General features: G+C 43.2%; 1 protein-coding gene across 2 annotated transcripts in view; it reads left to right on the top strand.

The window, feature by feature from the left end:
- atp8a1 (ATPase phospholipid transporting 8A1) overlaps nt 1-19,798 on the top strand; it is a 546,817-nt gene that overhangs the window by 122,896 nt on the left and 404,123 nt on the right. For both annotated transcript variants that reach the window (XM_085969404.1, XM_085969397.1), the window contains exons 3-4: nt 2,307-2,406; nt 9,606-9,704. In XM_085969404.1, the coding sequence (XP_085825530.1) occupies nt 2,307-2,406; nt 9,606-9,704 (199 nt within the window). The remainder of the gene's footprint in view (nt 1-2,306; nt 2,407-9,605; nt 9,705-19,798) is intronic.

Here is a 19,798-nt window from a genome sequence, read left to right as displayed (position 1 = left end):
CTTCACCAAATGAACTGCAGCAGTTCAAGAAGGCCCACCACCATGTCCTCGAGGGCAACTAAGGAAGGATAATAAATACCGGCCTTGCCTGGGCCACCCATATCCCGACAAATTTTAACAAATGGGGAAACTGCAGTATTATTAGCATTAGCTTTGGCTCGCAAAGTTGGTAAGCTCCCAATTTTAGTTGTAGGATGGCCATATTTGATTTGGGTCAATACTAGAGTTGTTCTTGGGATTCCCCTGAGATTTTTTCTAAAAGTAATTTACCCATTTTATATTCAAATAAAGTGATTGTTTCCTTATTTTATCTACTATACCATCTTCTGGTGATGGATCACAGATTCCACTGCATGAATGCATATTGAGCTCGGTTATGTTTTATGTTCACAGAATTCAGGAATTTAGAAATTTGAGGCCATTACTTGTCTCTGGCAAGAAGACATAGTATTATTAATTCAGTGCTAAGTGGAGAAGTGCATATTTCACTTACTATCTGGCTGGAAAGAAGCTTAGGGGGCCAGCTAAGCTACTTCACTTGCTCTATGGATGACTCATTTGCCCATGTTTGTAAAGCAACTGTATAGAGCTCTGAACACATTTATCAAATATTACTGTTTAAATTTGGAAAATACATAGTGGGTAAATATTTTATGGGGTGCGGGCAGTGAAGTGGAGTTGAAGCCAAGATCAGATCACCCATGATCTTAATGAATGGCGGAGCAGGCTCGAGGGGCCAAATGACCTACTCCTATGTCTTATGTTCTTATGTAGTGCATGCGACACAGAGCTTTGCATATTGAGAACTGAGCTTTGCTCAATTCATGAACCCATTATTTTCTGTCTTAATTTTAGCATGTGCCTGAATTCCTGATATGTATTCCCATTGCACATGGCTCTGAATTGGGAGTGCTAAAGGCTGAGATTTACATTAATGTTTTAGCAGACTACAGGTATTTTGGCTTCAGTGGGGGTTTCCTCCTCCTGAGTCGTGTACTGTGATATGGCTCCTACTATGTGTGAAGGATGCTTAAATGAAGAAGAATGATTATTTATCTTGGGGTCTCTTCATTTTTTGATTGAGGGGGATTTTTTTTTTAATTCATTGATGGGATGTGGGCGTCGCTGGCTAGGCCTGCATTTAGTGCCCATCCCTAATTGCCCTTGAGAAGATGGTGGTGAGCCGCCGCCTTGAACCGCTGCAGTCCATATGGTGTAGGTACACCCACAATGCTGTTAGGAAGGGAGTTCCAGGATTTTGGCCCAGCGACATTGCAGTGTCCTATCGATCTGTGGTTAGGTTGGTTGGGTTTAGTCTGCTTAGGTCTTTTATTGTGAAAGTAAAGTATGGATTTTCCTGAGTGAAATGAACTAGTAGAATTGTGCAGGTGTTGGGGCTTTAAACAGCATGGGATTGAAAGCTCACCTATGTCGCTGTTCAGAATTATGCCATAATTCAACAAAAAAGGGCATGTTTAGCATATATTTTCCCCAGAGCCAGCCAAATGCGGCCAAACTTCTAGTGTGTAAAGAATGCAGATTATTTGAAGAATAAATGTGCTACAGTGCAGCTAACCTAACTTTCATATTAGATCTCCGATAATGCGACAACTAAAGATGGTAATCTAGTATCACTTTAGTTTAATTTCAGAGCTCAACTACATCCAATGGAGATAACCACCATCTGGCATAAAGCTTTACATAAAAATTTGTACTTGTGTTACAATATGTTGCTCAGCATTCAGTTGTAATAACTACAAAGCAACAGCAACCTATTTAAACGATCAACTGCCTGTTTAAATAATTTTGTGAACCGCAGGTGACAATATGATTGAATTTAGTTTGTCTTCCGGTACATATTGCATAACGAAGAGTGCAGTAATATTGCAGAGAGCAGGTGTGGTTCATGGATTATTAAAATATCTGGGATTAGTGCACTGTATTTTGTGACTTTTATCTGATTGTGAGCTGAAGACTGGCTATTACTGTCTGTTGAGTGAAGTGGCTAACTGATCAATTCAATAATTCTTCCATTGAAAATAACAGCTCCTGCACAGAGCAATATAGCGTTTGTTCATCCTCTTGTGCTCCAGTTCTTTGTTAAAGCTCTTATCCATACATGCTCAATCCTACAAATAATTATTCGATACTTGGTGTGTTCATTTGCATTTGTATACAAATAGAGCTAGTTATGATGGTGGAGATATTCCCGAACACATATACAGCATCATCTAAAAGCCATTCTAATTAGAATACATTGGCCTCAAGTCTGTGAGCTATTTTTTTTCTCTCTTGTTTCCCTTTAGCACTGCAAAGTACAATCCACTTACATTCCTGCCGAGGTTCCTATACTCTCAGTTCAGAAGAGCAGCCAATTCCTTTTTCCTTTTCATAGCTCTTCTTCAGGTAAGCTTGTTTAATTGCACAATGTTTGTTATAATAGTTTATAAATAGTTTCTCCCATTTTGGATATCGAGGAAAAATAACTATCCTAGAATGTTTTGCTGAAAAACCTTCCTCCCTCCTCCAAAAACTAAGGTAATCGAGGTTGTGTCTTTTTCCTGATTTTTGTGATATGCTGACTGGATTTAAGAAGTCTGAGTCGTACAATTTTCTTGTCCTTTCCCAGAGATGTGTTTTTTTCACACACCTTTATAATATAGGCTGTAGCCAATTTATTGGAATAGTAGGTAACCTAATAATTTGAACTTGATTGTGGGTTTAGGGTTTAAGCACTTAATAAGAACATAAGAAGTAGGAGCAGGAGTAGGCCATACGGCCCCTCGGGCCTGCTCCGCCATTCAATAGGATCATGGCTGATCCAAATCTAGACTCACGTCCACTTCCCTGCCCTCTCCCCGTAACCCCTAATTCCCTTATCTGCTAGGAAACTGTCTATCTCCATTTTAAATTTATTTAATGTGGCAGCTTCTGCAGCTCTCTGGGGTAGCAAATTCCATAGATTTACTACCCTCTGAGTGAAGAAGTTTCTCCTCATCTCAGTTTTGAAAGGGCAGCCCCTTATTCTTAGATTATGCCCCCTAGTTCTAGCCTCACCCATCAGTGGAAACATCCTCACCGCATCCACCCGATCAAGCCCCCTCACAATCTTATATGTTTCGATAAGATCGCCTCTCATTCTTCTGAACTCCAATGAGTAGAGTCCCAACCTACTCAACCTTTCCTCATACGTCAACCCCCTCATCTCCGGAATCAACCGAGTGAACCTTCTCTGAACCGCCTCGAGAGCAAGTATATCTTTTCTTAAATATGAAAACCAAAACTGCACGCAGTATTCCAGGTGTGGCCTCACCAATACCCTGTATAACTGCAGCAAGACTTCCCTGTTTTTATACTCCATCCCCCTCGCAATAAAAGCCAAGATTCCATTGGCCTTCCTGATCACCTGCTGCACCTGCATACTAACTTTTTGTGTTTCATGCACCAGGACCCCCAGATCCCTTTGTACTGTAGCACTTTGCAGTTTCTCTCCATTTAGATAATAACTTGCTCTTTGATTTTTTCTGCCAAAGTGCATAACCTCACACTTTCCAACATTATATTGCATCTGCCAAATCTCTGCCCACTCACTTAGCCTGTCTGTCCTTTTGCAGGTTTATGTCCTCCTCACTCACTGCTTTCCCTCCCATCTTTGTATCGTCGGCTAACTTGGATATGTTGCACTCGGTCCCTTCCTCCAAATCGTTAATATAGATTGTAAAGAGTTGGGGTCCCAGCACTGACCCCTGCGGAACACCACTAGTTACTGATTGCCAGCCCGAGAATGAACCATTTATCCCAACTCTTTGTTTTCTGTTAGATAGCCAATCTTCCACCCATGCCAGTATATTTCTTATCTTGATCAGTAATCTTTTGTGTGGAACCTTGTCAAATGCCTTTTGGAAGTCCAAATACACTACATCCACTGGTTCCCCTTTATCCACCCTGTATGTTACATCCTCAAAGAGTTTGAGCAAATTTGTCAAACATGACTTCCCCTTCATAAAACCATGCTGACTCTGTCCTATTAAATTGTTTATCCAAATGCTCTGTTACTGTTTCCTTAATAATGGACTCCAACATTTTGCCAACCACAGATGTTAGGCTAACTGGTCTATAGTTTTTGTCTACTTCCCTTCTTAAATAAGGGTGTTACATTAGCAGTTTTCCAATCTGCCGGGACCTTTCCTGAGTCCAGGGAGTTCTGGAAAATAATCACCAATGCATCCACAATCCCTACCGCCACTTCTCTCAAGACCCTAGGATGTAGGCCATCAGGTCCAGGGGATTTATCCGCCTTAAGTCCCATTATTTTACTGAGTACCATCTCCTTAGTGATTTTAATCGTGTTTAGCTCCTCCCCCCCCCCCCCCCCCATTGCCCCCTGTTTGTCCAGTGTTGGGATATTTTTAGTGTCCTCTACTGTAAAGACTGATACAAAATATTTGTTCAGCGTCTTTGCCATCTCCATGTTCCCCACCACTAGTTTCCCGGTCCCATCCTCTAAGGGACCAACGTTCACTTTAGCCACCCTTTTTCTTTTTATATAGCTGTAGAAACTCTTGCTATCTGTTTTTATATTTTTTGCTAGTTTACTTTCATAATCTATCTTCCCTTTCTTAATTAATCTTTTAGTTATTGTTTGCTGGCTTTTAAATGCTTCCCAATCTTCTATCCTCCCACTAGATTTGGCTACTTTATATGCCCTTGTTTTCAGTCAGATACTATCCTTTATTACTTTACTAAGCCACGGATGGCTGTCTTTTTCTTTTATTCCCCTTTTTCCTCAGTGGAATATATTTATCTTGAAAGATGTGAAATATCTCCTTGAAAGTAGACCACTGCTCTTGTACCGTCTTACACTTTAATCTGTTTTCCCAGTCCACTTTAGTCAATTCTACTCTCATACCTCCATAGTCTCCTTTATTTAAGCTCAGTACGCTGGTTTGAGATCCAACTCTCTCATCAAACTGAATTTGGAATTCAACCATATTATGGTCACTCATTCCAAGGGGATCCTTTACTAGGACATTTTTTATTAATCCTGTCTCATTACACAGGACCAGATCTAAGATTGCCTGCCCCCTGGTTGGTTCAGTTACATACTGCTCAAGGAACCCATCCCTAATACACTCTATGAACTCATCCTCAAGGCAGCCCTGCCCAATTTGATTAGTCCAGTCAATATGAAAGTTAAAATCCCCCATGATTATAGCTGTTCCCTTATTACAAGCCCCAACTATTTCTGATTTATACTCCGACCAACAGAGTTGCAACTGTTCGGAGGCCTATAGACTACGCCCACTAGTGACTTTTTCCCCTTATTATTCCTTATCTCCACCCAAACTATTTCATTATCCTGATCCTTTGACCCAATATCATTTCTGACTATTGCAGTGATTCCATCCTTGATTAACATAGCAACCCCACCTCCCATTCCTTCCTGTCTGTCCTTCCTAATTGTCAAATACCCTTGTATGTTTAGTTCCCAGTCATGATTATCTTGCAGCCATGTTTCCGTAATGGCCACCAGATCATGCCCATGTGTAGTTATTTGTACCGTCAACTCGTCAATTTTGTTACGAATGCTGCGTGCATTCAGATAAAGAACTTTCAAATGTTTTCTGACAATTTATTCCTGCTTTTACCCCTTTTACTACTTTACCTTTATCATTATACATTCTGTAACTTCCTGACACGCTCTGGTTTTTAATTCCCCCACTGCTACCTTGCTCTATTGTCTTCTCCGCTGTCATTTTTATTTTTATCTCTCTTAAAACCTGCCCCCCACTAATTAGTTTAAAGCCCTCTCTACAGCCCTAGTTATTCGATTCACCAGGATTCTAATCCCAGCACTGGCCAAGTGAAGTCCGTCCCAACGGAACAGCTCTCTCCTGTCCCTGTACTGATGTCAGTGTCCCAGGAAGCAAAACCCATTTTTCCCACACCAGTATTTGAACCACGCATTTAACTCTCTAATTTTATTTACCCTAGCCAAATTTGCACGTGGCTCAGGTAGTAATCCAGAGATTATTACCCTTGTGGTTGTGCTTTTTAATTTGGCCCCTAGCTGCTCAAACTCCCTCAGCAGAACCTCCTTCCTTGTCCTATCTATGTCGTTGGTACCAACATGGACCATGACAACTGGATCCTCCCCCTCCCACTCCAAGTTTCTCTCCAGCCCAGAGGAGCTGTCCTTAACCCTGGCACCGGGCAGGCAACACAGCCTTCGGGACTCTCGCTCTCGGCTGCAAAGAACTCTATCTATCCCCCTAACGATACTATCCCCTACCACTACAACATTTCTTTTATCTCCCCCCACTTGAATGGCCCCCCGCTCCACAGTGCTGTGGCCGGGTTGCTCATCCTCCCCGCAGTCCCCGTTCCCATCCTCACGGAGTAAGAGCCTCAAACCTGTTGGACAAGAGCAAGGGCTGCGGCTCCTCCAACACTACCTCCTGGATCCCCGTACCTGCCTCACTTCTAGTCACACCATCCTGACCCTGGCCACAGACTACATCTGAATTAATTAATCTAATTGGTGTGACTACCTCCTGATACAGAGTCCAGGTAACTCTTCCCCCCTCCCTGATGTGTCTCAGTGTTTGAAGCTCGGACTCCAGCTCTTCAACACGGAGCCGGAATTCCTCAAGCAGCCAACACTTACTGCAAATGTGATCACCGTGAGCATCAATGGTGTCCACCAGCTCCCACATATTGCAGCAGCAACACATCACCTGATCTCCCATTCTATGTAATTAATTAAATTTATTAATATTCTTAAATACCCTCTGCCCCGATTCTAGATGATGAATATCGCACCTTAGAAACTATAAACCACAGAGTTTAAGCTTAAAAAAGAGAGAAATACTCACCAAGCAATCACTTACCCGCTTTCTGGTGACGTCACACTTGGATTACTTTTTACCTCTCTCCTTCCCTCTGAGTTCCAAGATTGGAGATTGGTAAGCCTTACCTGGGTCTCGGGAGCCTTTATACAGCCGCTCAGCCCGCGATTCCCGCCGATTCTCGGTCATGAGAACATAAAAATAAAAGAGATGTTCCATGGTGGAGAGGGATGCTGCAGGTTCAAGTATTCTAGTCTATATACATGTCTAGAATAAATATGTGATGAAACCGCACAGTAAAACTCTTGGAATTAAAGGCAAGTTAAGTAACTGGATTGAAAACCAGTTTAACAGAAAGCAGGAAGTGATGAGACTGAATGCATGAAGTACCTGGTGGAATTTTGCAGGTCATTGCTCTGCTGTTCACATTATTTATAATTCATATTGTGCGATTGCTAATGACACCAAATAGGGCCAGTATAGGGGAGATTTATAGTATTTAAAGTGACTTGGGGAAATTAGTGAATAGGCAAAGGAAAAGCAGATGGATTTTAATACATGTAAATGTAAGATAATGCACATTGGAAGAGGAAATATTTACATAATTAAATGATGCTGCAGCAAATTATTTTTTATATACTACCCTGACCAGAAATTAGCTGGGGTCGTGACCCTGACCTGTTTGAGAGTTCTGTCTTGTGCTTATGTCTGACATGTATGGAAACCCATCACCATACTTAAGTCTCCAAACTAAGCCAGTTTGAAATCTATACAGGTATTGATTTTGTTTGCTCGATATGGGATGTACTTTCCTACTTTCCTTCCTGGTGATGGTTAATGAACCAGGTTGGCTGGTCAGTCATTAGGAGCGTCCTGAAGGATTGTGTGCCCTCAAATTGGTTCTGTGAAGGGAACTTGGCCAACGTTTCTCCCTCAATTAGCACGAAAACAAACCACGTCAATTGATCATTCGTCACATTTGCTGTTTGTGGTACAGTATTGTGCACAGTAATAAAATTATTTTTAGAAGGCTAAATAGATGTGAAGTGCTTTGTGACATCCTGAGGATGTGATAGGGTGCTATATAAATGCAGCTTCTTTCTTTCTATGTCGTAACATCTGAAAGACTGTGCCGGCTACTTGAAACAATGCTATCGTTCCCAGAAACATTCTTTATTGGTATACAGCAACAGAAATAGCAGCCGAGTAAATCAGCAAATGCAGAAACCTGAAGACCGACAGTAAGTTCCCCTCGGACCCAATTTGCACACCTATGGTTGAGTCTCATGTTCTTCAATTTTGAATAATTAAAAATGGCAGCAAGGATAGTTGTATTTTGATGACATCCAGAAGGCAACCTAATTCCTAAACTGACATTATGAGAAAATGAAATCAATGTTATGAGACACAGATGCATTTCATTACTACAAAAAAAGTTTTTTTTAATAAGAATATATACCTTCCCCGTTGCTGGGCAGACACATCTGTAGTATTTGTGTCCCATATGCACAATCTAGGCTGCCCCCCCCCCTCAGTTTAGTACTGATGGAGTGCTGAACTGTCAGAGATGTAATCTCTTGGATGAGACGTTAAACAGAGGCCCTATCTGCCTTCTCAGTTGGCATAAAAGATCCCATGTTCCTATTTGAAGACAAGCAGGAGAGTTCTTCCAATGTCTTGGCCACCATTTATCCCTTAAGCAACAAGACTATAAATAGATTTATCTGCTTTGTGAGCAATGTTCCCGTTAAGCAGCGCTGCGGCCGCACAGTAGTCTGGAGGTCCCGCGCAGGCCGCTCCTGGCTTTTCAATGTAAATACCCGCGCATGTGAAAAATTGAATGGGCTGTGCAGCCAGTTAAAGGGCCTGCGCATCAAAAAAAAATTACAGTGATCATTGTTTTTGAGGTCTTGCTGATTCGAATTATTTGAAATTTCCTTGTTTACCAGATTGCTAGCTGATATTGTCAATGGTTCCCTCAGCTTTGGTACTGTCTCCCTCTCTTTCAAATCTACCGTCACCAACCCCGTTTCTCAAAAAACGCATCCTTGACCCCTCTGTCCTTAAAAACTACAGCCCTATCTCCAACCTCCCTTTCCCCTCAATCCTTGAACGTGTTGTCACCTCCCAAATCCATGCCCATCTCTTCCGTAACTCCATGTTTGAGCCTCTCCAATCAGGTTTCCACCCCTGCCATAGCGCTGAAATGGGCCTTCTCAAAGTCACAAATGGCATCCAATGTGACTGTGACCATGGTGTAATATCTCTCCTTGTCCTTCGCGACCTGTTTGTAGTCTTTGACATGGTTGACTGCACCATCCTCCTCCAACGCCTCTCCTCTGTTGTCCAGCTGAGTGGGGCTGCCCTCGTATGGTTCCATTCTTACCTATCAAGTCACAGCCAGAGAATCTCCTGAAATGGCTTCTCTTCCCACTCCCACACCATTAACTCTGGATTCCCCCAAGGAGCTATCCTTGTCCCCTCCTATTTCTCATCTAAATGCTGCTGCTCAGCGACATCATCCGAAAACACAATGTCAGATTTCACATGTACACCGACGACTCCCAGCACTACCTCACTACCACCCCTCTGGACATTCTCCACTGCACCTGATTGCAATTTTCTGGAGCTAATCCCTAAATGAAAGTTGTGCCAAATGTTCATCCCTAGTGTTTTGTAACATTTTGTGTACATGTGAGAGGTATTTGGCAGAGAGATAATGTGTATATTTATATCCTATTTTCCTCTTTCGTTTAGCAAATCCCTGATGTTTCTCCTACTGGTCGTTACACAACATTGGTCCCACTGTTATTCATCCTTCTTGTGGCTGCAGTAAAAGAAATCATAGAAGATATTGTAAGTGATCATCCATTAAATATGTTATTAAAGCAACTGTTTTTCCGCACATGTTTGGAACTTGCTCAGGCAAGAAGGTGGTTAGTTAGAGCAAATTAATATTTAAAAAGAAACATCCATTTTGAATTTTAAATAGCAATAAACCAAGGTTCTGGGCTAGTGAAATGCTTGATTATTGAATTGTGAAGTATTTGGTGCATGCACGTGGGAATAAATGTGTTAATATTTGCTATGTACTATGTTTTATGCTATTCAAAGTGTAGAAAAGTGCTGGGGAGTCAAACCAGTGGCCACATCAAGTATCTCTAGCATGCGATGCTGGGGAATAGGTCCAATGACTGCATCATGTGTGCCTGTTGTGTTGAATCGAACCATTCACTACAGCAAGCATCCCTGGCCTATTTTTAACAGTTATTTATGTTTGAATGTCTCCAACAATTTAGGAAGTTAGGTCAGCTTCAGCTGCTGCAATCTGGTGATTGGTAGCTAGGAAGCGAAGCAGCCTTTCAGCTGGAGGCACAATGGTATACATCAGAACATACAAAGTATGGAGAGAATGATATTCTCAAGCACCAGTTGTGTTGAAATGTTAGGGGCAGCATCTTGCCTTTTAGTGAAAATATTTTAATCCTTTTCCTCTTTCCCCAACCATGAATGTCTGAAGAGATAAAAAGAACATCTACAAACACTAGAAATCTGAAATAAAATACTGGGGATACACATGCCAGCCAGCCAGCATCTGAGAAATAGAGATACAGACATGTTAATATTTTAGGCAAGATGCTTCAGTAAGGTCTCGCCCAAGATGTTAACTTTCATAGGAACAATGCTGACTCTTGTCTAATAGTAGGGTACCATGAAGCTCTTCCCATGCTGTGATCTGGAGCATTTACATTTGACCCATAACCTCAGGGCTCTTATCCACCTTGAGCTGACCTACCTGAATCACAACCTTTCAGTCACCATAACTGCATTCTGCCACCTTAGGACCACTACCCATTTGTTCCTTCATCTCCTCTGGAATTGAGTTCCTGAATTCTCTCCTCTCCAACTTTTTCCCTTCATTTTTCAGAACCTTCAGGTAATACAAAACTCTCCAGCCTGAATCAACATTTGCACAAAGCCTTGAACTACCATCACTTCTGTCTTGCCAATTTCCACTAGCTTACTGCCTCCGAGCATATCAACATCATGCCCTTATTTTAAAATTATTCCATTGTCTCACCCGAGCCTAATTGATCGTCTCCATCTATAGTTCGCTGAAATTGCCACCCCCCCTCCAGACTCTAGTTTATTGTGCATTATTCTGTTTTAAAAGAGTTAGTCTTTTAAAATAGGACACAATGAAATTTTACAGGAATAAGTTAATTAGTACACTACCACAATTAGTACCCTAGAAATTCGGCCATGCAGTGCCCGTTTCAAAATGGCCTATTAAGATCTCAATATGGTGGGCAGGAAAGAAAGACTTACTTTTATATGGCGTCTTTCAAGACCACCGGACATTACAGCCAATGAAGTACTTTTGACGTGTAGTCACTGTTGTAATGTGGGAAGCATGTGCACCTTTCCGGGCACAAGTTAGCCGTCCGCCATATTGGTTAAAGCGGCAGAAGTGCAAGTGAGCATCACTGGCTGTGCAGAATAATTTATTATTGTGAAGGACGTGTTTGTGATTTTTGAATGCTCCACGCTTCACTCGCCACATGCTGAACTTGCAAAGCATGAAGTGGTGCTAACTAGCAGAAAGGCTGCCATACTGGCTGGCTTTCAGACTGGAGATGGTAGACAGTGGTGTTCCCCAAGGGTCAGTGCTGGGACCACTGCTTTTTTTTGATTAAATGACCTGGATATTTGAGTACAGTAGAATTTCTATATTTGCTGATGATGCCAAACTTGGGGGTGTGGCAAACAGTGATAATGATACCAATCGACTGCAACAGGACATAGAAAGGCTAACAGAATGGGCAGATGGAATTTAATAGAGAAAAATGTGAGGTGATGCATTTTGGTAGCAGGAACAGGGGGAGGCAATATACACTTAATGACACAGTTTTAAAGAGTGTACATGGACAGAGGGACCTGGGAGTTAATGTGCATAGGTCCCTGAAGGTGACAGGACATATTGAGAGAGTGGTTAGCAAAGCATATGGGATCTTTGGCTTCATAAATAGAGGTATTGAGTACAAAAGTAGAGAAGTTATGCTGAATCTTTATAAAGCGCTGGTTAGGCCACAACTGGAGTATTGCGTCCAGTTCTGGTCACCACACTATAGGAAGGATGTGAAGGCCCTTGAGAGGATGCAGAGGAGATTTACCAGAATGGTTCCGGGGATATGGGATCTTGGCTACAAGGACAGGTTGGAGAGGCTTGATTTGTTTTCATTGGAGCAAAGGAGGTTGAGGGGTGATTTGATAGAGGTGTACAAGATTATGACGGGTTTGGATAAGCTAGACGGGGAAAGGCTGTTCCCACAAGTTGATGGCACAAGGATTAGGGGACATAGATTTAAGGTATTGGGCAAGAGATACAGGGGGGATGTGAGGAAAAACTTTTTTACGCAGTGAGTGGTGATGACCTGGAACTCGCTGCCGACGGAAGTGGTGGAAGCGGAGACACTCAATGTTTTCAAGGGGAGACTGGATAAGCACTTGAGGGAAATAAACTTGCATGTTCCTGTAAAGGTCAAGGGTGGGACCAACAAGCAAAGGGAACCTTGGATGACAAGGGATATACAAAAATGCATTAGGAAAAAAAGGGGGGCTTTTGGCAGTTACAAAAGACTAAAGACGGAGGAAGCCCTAGAGGAGTATAAAAAGTGCAGGGGCATACTTAAAAAAGAAATTAGGAGGGCAAGGAGGGGCCATGAAATAACACTGGCGAGCAAAATAAAGGAAAATCCTAAGATGTTTTATAAGTATATTAAGGGCAAGAGGATAACCAGGGAAAGGGTAGGGCCCATTAGGGACCAAAGTGGCAATCTGTGTGTAGAGCCAGATGATGTAGGCGGGGTTTTAAATGAATTTTTTGCATCTGTGTTCACTATGGAGAAAGACGATGTAGACATAGAAATCGGGCAAGGGGACTGTGACATACTTGAACATATTAGCATCGAGAGGGAGGAGGTACTAGCGGTTTTAGCAGGCCAAAAAGTGGATAAATCCCCAGGCCCGGACGAGATGTATCCCAGGCTGTTGTGTGAGGCAAAGGAGGAGATTGCAGGGGCTCTGACACAAATTTTCAAAACCTCTCTGGCCACAGGGGATGTACCAGAGGACTGGAGAACAGCTAACGTAGTACCATTATTCAAGAAGGGTAGCAGGGATAAACCAGGGAATTACAGGCCAGTGAGCCTAACATCTGTGGTAGGGAAATTATTGGAAAAAATTCTGAGGGACAAAATTAGTCTCCACTTGGAGAGGCAAGGATTAATTGGGGATAGTCAGCATGGCTTTGTCAAGGGTAAATCATGCCTGACCAATCTGATTGAATTTTTCGAGGGGGTGGCTAGGTGTGTGGATGAGGGAAATGCTGTGGATGTGGTTTACATGGATTTCAGTAAAGCTTTTGACAAAGTCCTGTATAGGAGACTGGTCAAGAAGGTAAGAGCCCATGGGATCCAGGGTGCCTTGGCGCGTTGGATCCTAAACTGGCTGAGTGGCAGGAGGCAGAGGGTGATGGTCGAAGGTTGCTTTTGTGACTGGAAGCCTGTGTCCAGTGGGGTACCTCAGGGATCGGTGCTGGGACCCTTGCTGTTTGTGATCTACATAAATGATTTGGATGAGAATGTAAAAGGTATGATCAGTAAGTTTGCAGATGACATGAAAATTGGTGGGGTGGTAAATTGCGAGGAGGAAAGCCTCAGGCTACAGGACGATATAAACGGGTTGGTCAGATGGGCGGAAAAGTGGCAAATGGAATTTAACCCTGAAAAGTGCGAGGTGATGCATTTTGGACGGACAAATAAGGCAAGGGAATACACAATGAGTGGTAGGACCCTAGGAAGTACAGAGGGTCAGAGGGACCTTGGTGTACATGTACATATCTACCTGTTCCGCTGCCTTCAGGGATCTAAGGTGGTTAAAAAGGCATATGGGATACTTGCCTTCATTAGCCGAGGCATAGAATATAAGAGCAGGGAGGTTATGATGGAGCTGTACAAAACGCTGGTGAGGCCACAGCTGGAGTAGTGTGCGCAGTTCTGGTTGCCTCACTATAGGAAGGATGTGATTGCTTTGGAGAGGGTGCAGAGAAGATTCACCAGGATGTTAGCTGGGATGGAGCGCCTCAGCTGTGAAGAAAGACTAAACAGGCTGGGGTTGTTTTCCTTGGAGCAAAGAAGGCTGAGGGGGAACCTGATTGAGGTGCACAAAATGATGAGGGGCATAGATAGGGTAGATAAAGAGGAACTATTCCCCTTCGTAGGGGGGTCAATAACAAGGGGGCATAGATTCAAGGTAAGGGGCAGGAGGTTTAGAGGGGATTTGAGGAGGAACTTTTTCACCCAGAGGGCGGTTGGAATCTGGAACTCACTGCCTGAAAGGGTGGTAGAGGCAGGAACCCTCATAACATTCAAGAAGCATTTGGATGAGCACTTTAAATGCCATTGCATACAAGGCTATGGACCAAATGCTGGAAAATGGGATTAGACTGGACAGGGATGGATGGTCGGCGCAGACACGATGGGCCGAAGGGCCTCTTTCTGTGCTGTATGACTCTATGGCTACAGGGATAGAGCGGGGGAATGGGACTGACTGGATTGCTTTATAGAGAGCCAGCACGGACTCGATGGGCCGAATGGCCGCCTTCTGTGCCGTTATGACTCTATGACTGACCTGAATGTGGAGCCGGCTCCTCCCGACCCCAAATTAAAAGATGGTGGCTGCTTCTCCACCGCTACTGGCCCGATTGGCCACCACTAGCATCCGTCGGCCACGGATCGCCCCTGCCTGCACTCCTCTCCCCCTCTCTTTTCCCCCCCCCCCCCCCCCCCCCCCTCGAGGCCTGATCGCCCTGCCTTTCTTATTTTTCTCACGTTCCTGAAGGCTGCCAACAGCGGCACAATCTTCAATTATATTCACCATTCAGGCGCCGGCCCAAATCTCGTACTTTTTAAAGAAAGCTGGTTTGCTATCAGGAAACATAGAAAAACTGTGGTTGAGGAATTCACTTTCTGGAATTAGAGGATGCAATCCAATAGTACAGTTTTTTTTTAGAATATGACACTAATTATCTCTGCAAATCAGAACCGCTTGATTTACGAACATTAATCATGTCGCGATGACTCTCGTTTATTTGTTGTTTCCCACTGCACTATTTCTGAACATTTCTCTCCTTTTGGCAGTTGAGCAGTTTTAGCATAGCAACTTTGAACTGAATCTGATAATCAAAACCCACAAGGAATGTCACTAAGAATCAGTATGTTGCACTTATTTTCAAAATAACACAACGCAGAAATGAAGAAAAGTTTTGAAGTTGAGGACATCACTTTGAGAGTGAGCTGCCTAACATTACCAGTCTCGGACTAGTTGGTGTGGATTGGGATTAGCAGCTGGCAGACTGGAGTACGACCAGCTATCAGTTCTCTCTACGGCTGGTGGTTACTTTTAAACTGCAACTGTGTCTCTGCTGAACTGGTTCTACTGGTTTTTCAGCATTGTTGGCTTCTGGCTGTTTTTTCACTTGCTGTCTGGTGACTCATTCTGGTTTTCCCCTTTGCTGGCCACTGGCTTGTGATTTTACTTTTTTTCCACCGCTTTGATCAAACAGCTTTTGGACTTCACTTGCCTGCTTTGGACAGTGGTTTGTCGATTCTCCGTGCCTGCTCCATCCTGCTTACGTCGGCTTTGTCCCTCCATGGGACCTCTGACATTGACCTGGTCTCCCTACTATTGTCTCCAACCTATTCATTGTTGCTAGGAAATATGTATCCAATTAATTACTACATTTAACCAGGCCTATATAACCTGAGCTTTTCCCGTGTCCATTCGCATGCGCACTTTGGCTGCCGCTCCGGACCTGAGCCGTTCATTTCTTCTTCCACTTTTTCTCCCCTTTTCCTCTTCTCGCTACCCCTCCCTGACTGCTCTCCTGTCGTCATGCCTCCTTTCATCTCTCCCCTCTCGGATACTCTGCCTTTCCAAATCCCTACCCCAGTCCCTCCATCTTGTGTTCTTATTACAGGTAGACTATCCTTTATCCGAAAACCTCGGGACCAGCCATGTTTCGGTTTTCGGAAAATTTCGGATTTCGGAAGGTATTTTATAAGACTGGGAAATTTGTTGGGCGGGGGGGTCGGCGGGAGTCGGGGTCCGCGGGGGGGTCGTCGGGGGTGGGGGTCATCGGGGTCGGCGGGGGGGTCGGTCGGGGTCGGCGGGAGTCGGGGGCGGGTCGTGCGCCACTCTGGTCATGTCGTGCGCACGACTTACGCTGAACGAAAAAACCTTCGGTTTTTAGAGGGTTTCGGTTTTCGGAAGTTCGGATAAAGGGTAGTCTACCTGTACTATATATATTACAGACACTTTTAGTTCATTTTAGTTAGTGCTTTTACTTAGCTGTATTTCTTGCTTTGTTACAGTGCTGCCGCATGGTGCGGAGTGATACAAGATGTCCGACGCTGCACTGTGCACTGCCTGTGCACAGTGTGCCACATAGCGATATAACTACACCATACCAAAGTAGTTCCATACCAAAGTAGTTCCATTTAACGATGTGATACTATAACAATGTAACATCCCTCTTTCTCAAAAAACTAAAACATGAAATTTAACAATTTAAATTAACAAATATTATTCATAACAAAATAGACGAGTTAATGGCACAAATAACTACATATGGGTATGATCTTGTGGCCATTACAGAAACATGGCTGCAGGGTGACAATGCCTGGGAATTAAACATACCAGGTTATTTAACGATCAGGAAGGACAGGCAGGAAGGAAGGGGAGGTGGGGTGGCTATGTTAATAAAGGAAGGAATCACTGTAATACAGAGAAATGATATTGGGTCAAAAGATCAGGATAATGAAACAGTTTGGGTGGAGGTAAGGAATAATAAGGGGAAAAAAACACTCGTGGGCGTAGTCTATAGGCCTCCGAACAGTGGCAACTCTGTTGGACGGAGTATCAATCAGGAAATAGTTGAGGCTTGTAATAAGGGAACATCTATAATTATGGGGGATTTTAACTATCATATTAATTGGACAAATCAAATTGGGCAGGGCAGCCTTGAGGATTAGGGATGGGTTTCTTGAGCAGTATGTAACTGAACCGACCAGGGGGCAAGCAACCTTAGATCTGGTCCTGTGTAACGAGACAGGATTAATTAAAAATGTCCTAGTAAAGGATCCCCTTGGTATGAGTGACCATAACATGGTTGAATTCCATAATCAATTAGAGGGTGAGAAGGTTGGATCTCAAACAAGCGTGCTAAGCTTGAATAAAAGAGACTATGAAGGTATGAGAGCGGAATTGAGTAGAGTGGATTGGGAAAATAGATTAAAGGGTAAGACGATACATGAGCAGTGGTGTACATTTAAGGAGTTATTTTACAACTTCCAAAAAAAATATATTCCACTGAGAAGAAAAGGGTGTAAAAGAAAAGACAGCCATCCGTGGCTAAGTAAAGAAATTAAGGATAGTATTCAACTAAAAACAAGGGCATATAAGGTAGCCAAATCTAGTGGGAGGATAGAGGATTGGGAAAACTTTAAAAGACAGCAAAAAATAACAAAAAGATTGATTAAGAAAGGGAAGGTAGATTATGAAAGTAAATTAGCAAAAAATATAAAAACAGATAGTAAGAGTTTTTATAGTTATATAAAAAGAAAAAGGGTGGCTAAAGTAAATGTTGGTCCCTTAGAGGATGAGACCGGGAAATTAATGGTGGGAAATATGGAGATGGCAAAAACACTGAATGTTTTGTATCAGTCTTTACATTAGAAGACACCAAGAATATCCCAACACTGGACAAACAGGGGGCTATAGGGGGGGAGGAGCTAAACACGATCAAAATCACTAAGGAAGTGGTACTCGGTAAAATAATGGGACTCAAGGTGGATAAATCACCTGGACCTGATGGCTTACATCCTAGGGTCTTGAGGGAAGTGGCGGTAGGGATTGTGGATGCATTGGTAATAATTTTCCAAAACACCCTGGACTCAGCAAAGGTCCCGGCAGACTGGAAAACTGCTACTGTAACACCCTTATTTAAAAAGGGCTGTAGACAGAAGGCTGGAAACTATAGACCGGTTAGCCTAACATCTGTGGTAGGTAAAATTTTGGAGTCCATTATTAAGGAGACAGTAACAGGACATTTGGATAATCATAATTTAATAGGACAAATTCAACATGGTTTTATGAAGGGGAAGTCATGTTTGACAAATTTGCTGGAGTTCTTTGAGGAAGTAACATATAGGGTGGATAAAGGGGAACCAGTGGACGTAGTGTATTTAGACTTCCAAAAGGCATTTGACAAGGTGCCACACAAGATTATTGCTTAAGATAAAAAATCACGGGATTGGGGGTAATATTCTGGCATGGATAGAGGATTGGCTATCTAACAGAAGGCAGAGAGTTGGGATAAATGGTTCATTCTCAGACTGGCAATCAGTAACTAGTGGTGTTCCGCAGGGGTCAGTGCTGGGTCCCCAACTCTTTACAATCTATATTAACGATTTGGAGGAGGGGACCGAGTGTAATATATCAAAGTTTGCAGATGATACTAAGATGGGGGGGAAAGTAGTGAGTGAGGAGGACATAAAAAACCTGCAAGGGACATAGACAGGCTAAGTAAGTGGGCAGAGATTTGGCAGATGGAATACAATACTGGAAAGTGTGAGGTTATGCACATTTGGCAGGAAAAATCGTAGAGCAAGTTATTATCTTAATGGCAAGAAACTGGAAAGTACTGAAGTACAAAGGGAATCTGGGGGTCCTGGTGCACGAAACTCAAAAGGTTAGTATACAGGTTCAGCAAGTGATTAAGAAGGCCAATGGAATGTTGGCTTTCATTGCTAGGGGGATAGAATATAAAAATAGGGAGGTATTGCTTCAGTTGTACAAGGTATTGGTGAGACCGCACCTGGAATACTGCATACAGTTTTGGTGTCCATACTTAAGAAAAGACATACTTGCTCTCGAGTCAGTACAAAGAAGGTTCACTCGGTTAATCCCGGGGATGAGGGGATGCACATATGAGGAGAGGTTGAGTAGATTGGGACTGTACTCATTGGAGTTCAGAAGAATGAGAGGCGATCTTATTGAAACATATAAGATTGTGAAGGGGTTGGATCGGGTGGATGCGGGGAGGATGTTCCCGATGATGGGTGAAACTAGAACTAGGGGGCATAGTCTTAGAATAAGGGGCTGCTCTTTCAAAACTGAGATGAGGAGGAACTACTTCACTCAGGGTGGTAGGTCCATGGAATATGCTGCCCCAAAAAGCTGTAGAAGCTACATCATTACATAAATTTAACACAGAAATAGACAGTTTCCTAAAAGTAAAGGGAATTAAGGGTTACGGGGAGCGGGCAGGAATTTGGACATGAGTCTAGGTTCGGATCGGTCATGGCCCTGTGGGTAGCGGAGCGGGCCCAGGGGCCGTGTAGCCTGATCCTGCTCCTATTTCGTGTGTCTAATTCTGTTAGATTCAGGAGATGGTTCTGTGATAGTAGATTGGCGGTTAGGATCAGATCAGCCATGATATTGAATGGCGGAGCAGGCTCGAGGGGCCGATTGGCCTACTCCTGCTCCTATTTCTTCTTATATCTAAACTATTATCATCAACTGCAAAGAATCGTGAGTTTTTATTTTATTCGCGATATCAGTCAGGTGGTTGGATGTTTTCCCTCCATCTTGTGGATTTGGTGGTGACCATTCCTCTCTGCGGTGTTTTGGTGTGTTCCGCTCTCGTCGTTGTTGCTGTCGCCTTTGGAGTTGGAGTGTGCATGCTCGTGGTTGTTTGATTTGTAGCGCTTGTTTCTGGTGTTGTGCTGCTTGTGGTAGCTGGTGTTGTCAATGTTGCTGATGTTGTCTGCTGCTTATCCAGTTCAGGTGAAGGTCTGATGTGGAGTCTGTTCCGTCTGTATTGGTTA

This window comes from Somniosus microcephalus, chromosome 2, assembly GCF_052327205.1.
Source record: "Somniosus microcephalus isolate GS21.2 chromosome 2, FLI_Smic_1.0, whole genome shotgun sequence".
NCBI classification, from domain to species: domain Eukaryota; kingdom Metazoa; phylum Chordata; class Chondrichthyes; order Squaliformes; family Somniosidae; genus Somniosus; species Somniosus microcephalus.
Note: the sequence above shows the minus strand (reverse complement) of the source record. Positions and strands in the feature narration are given on the sequence as shown.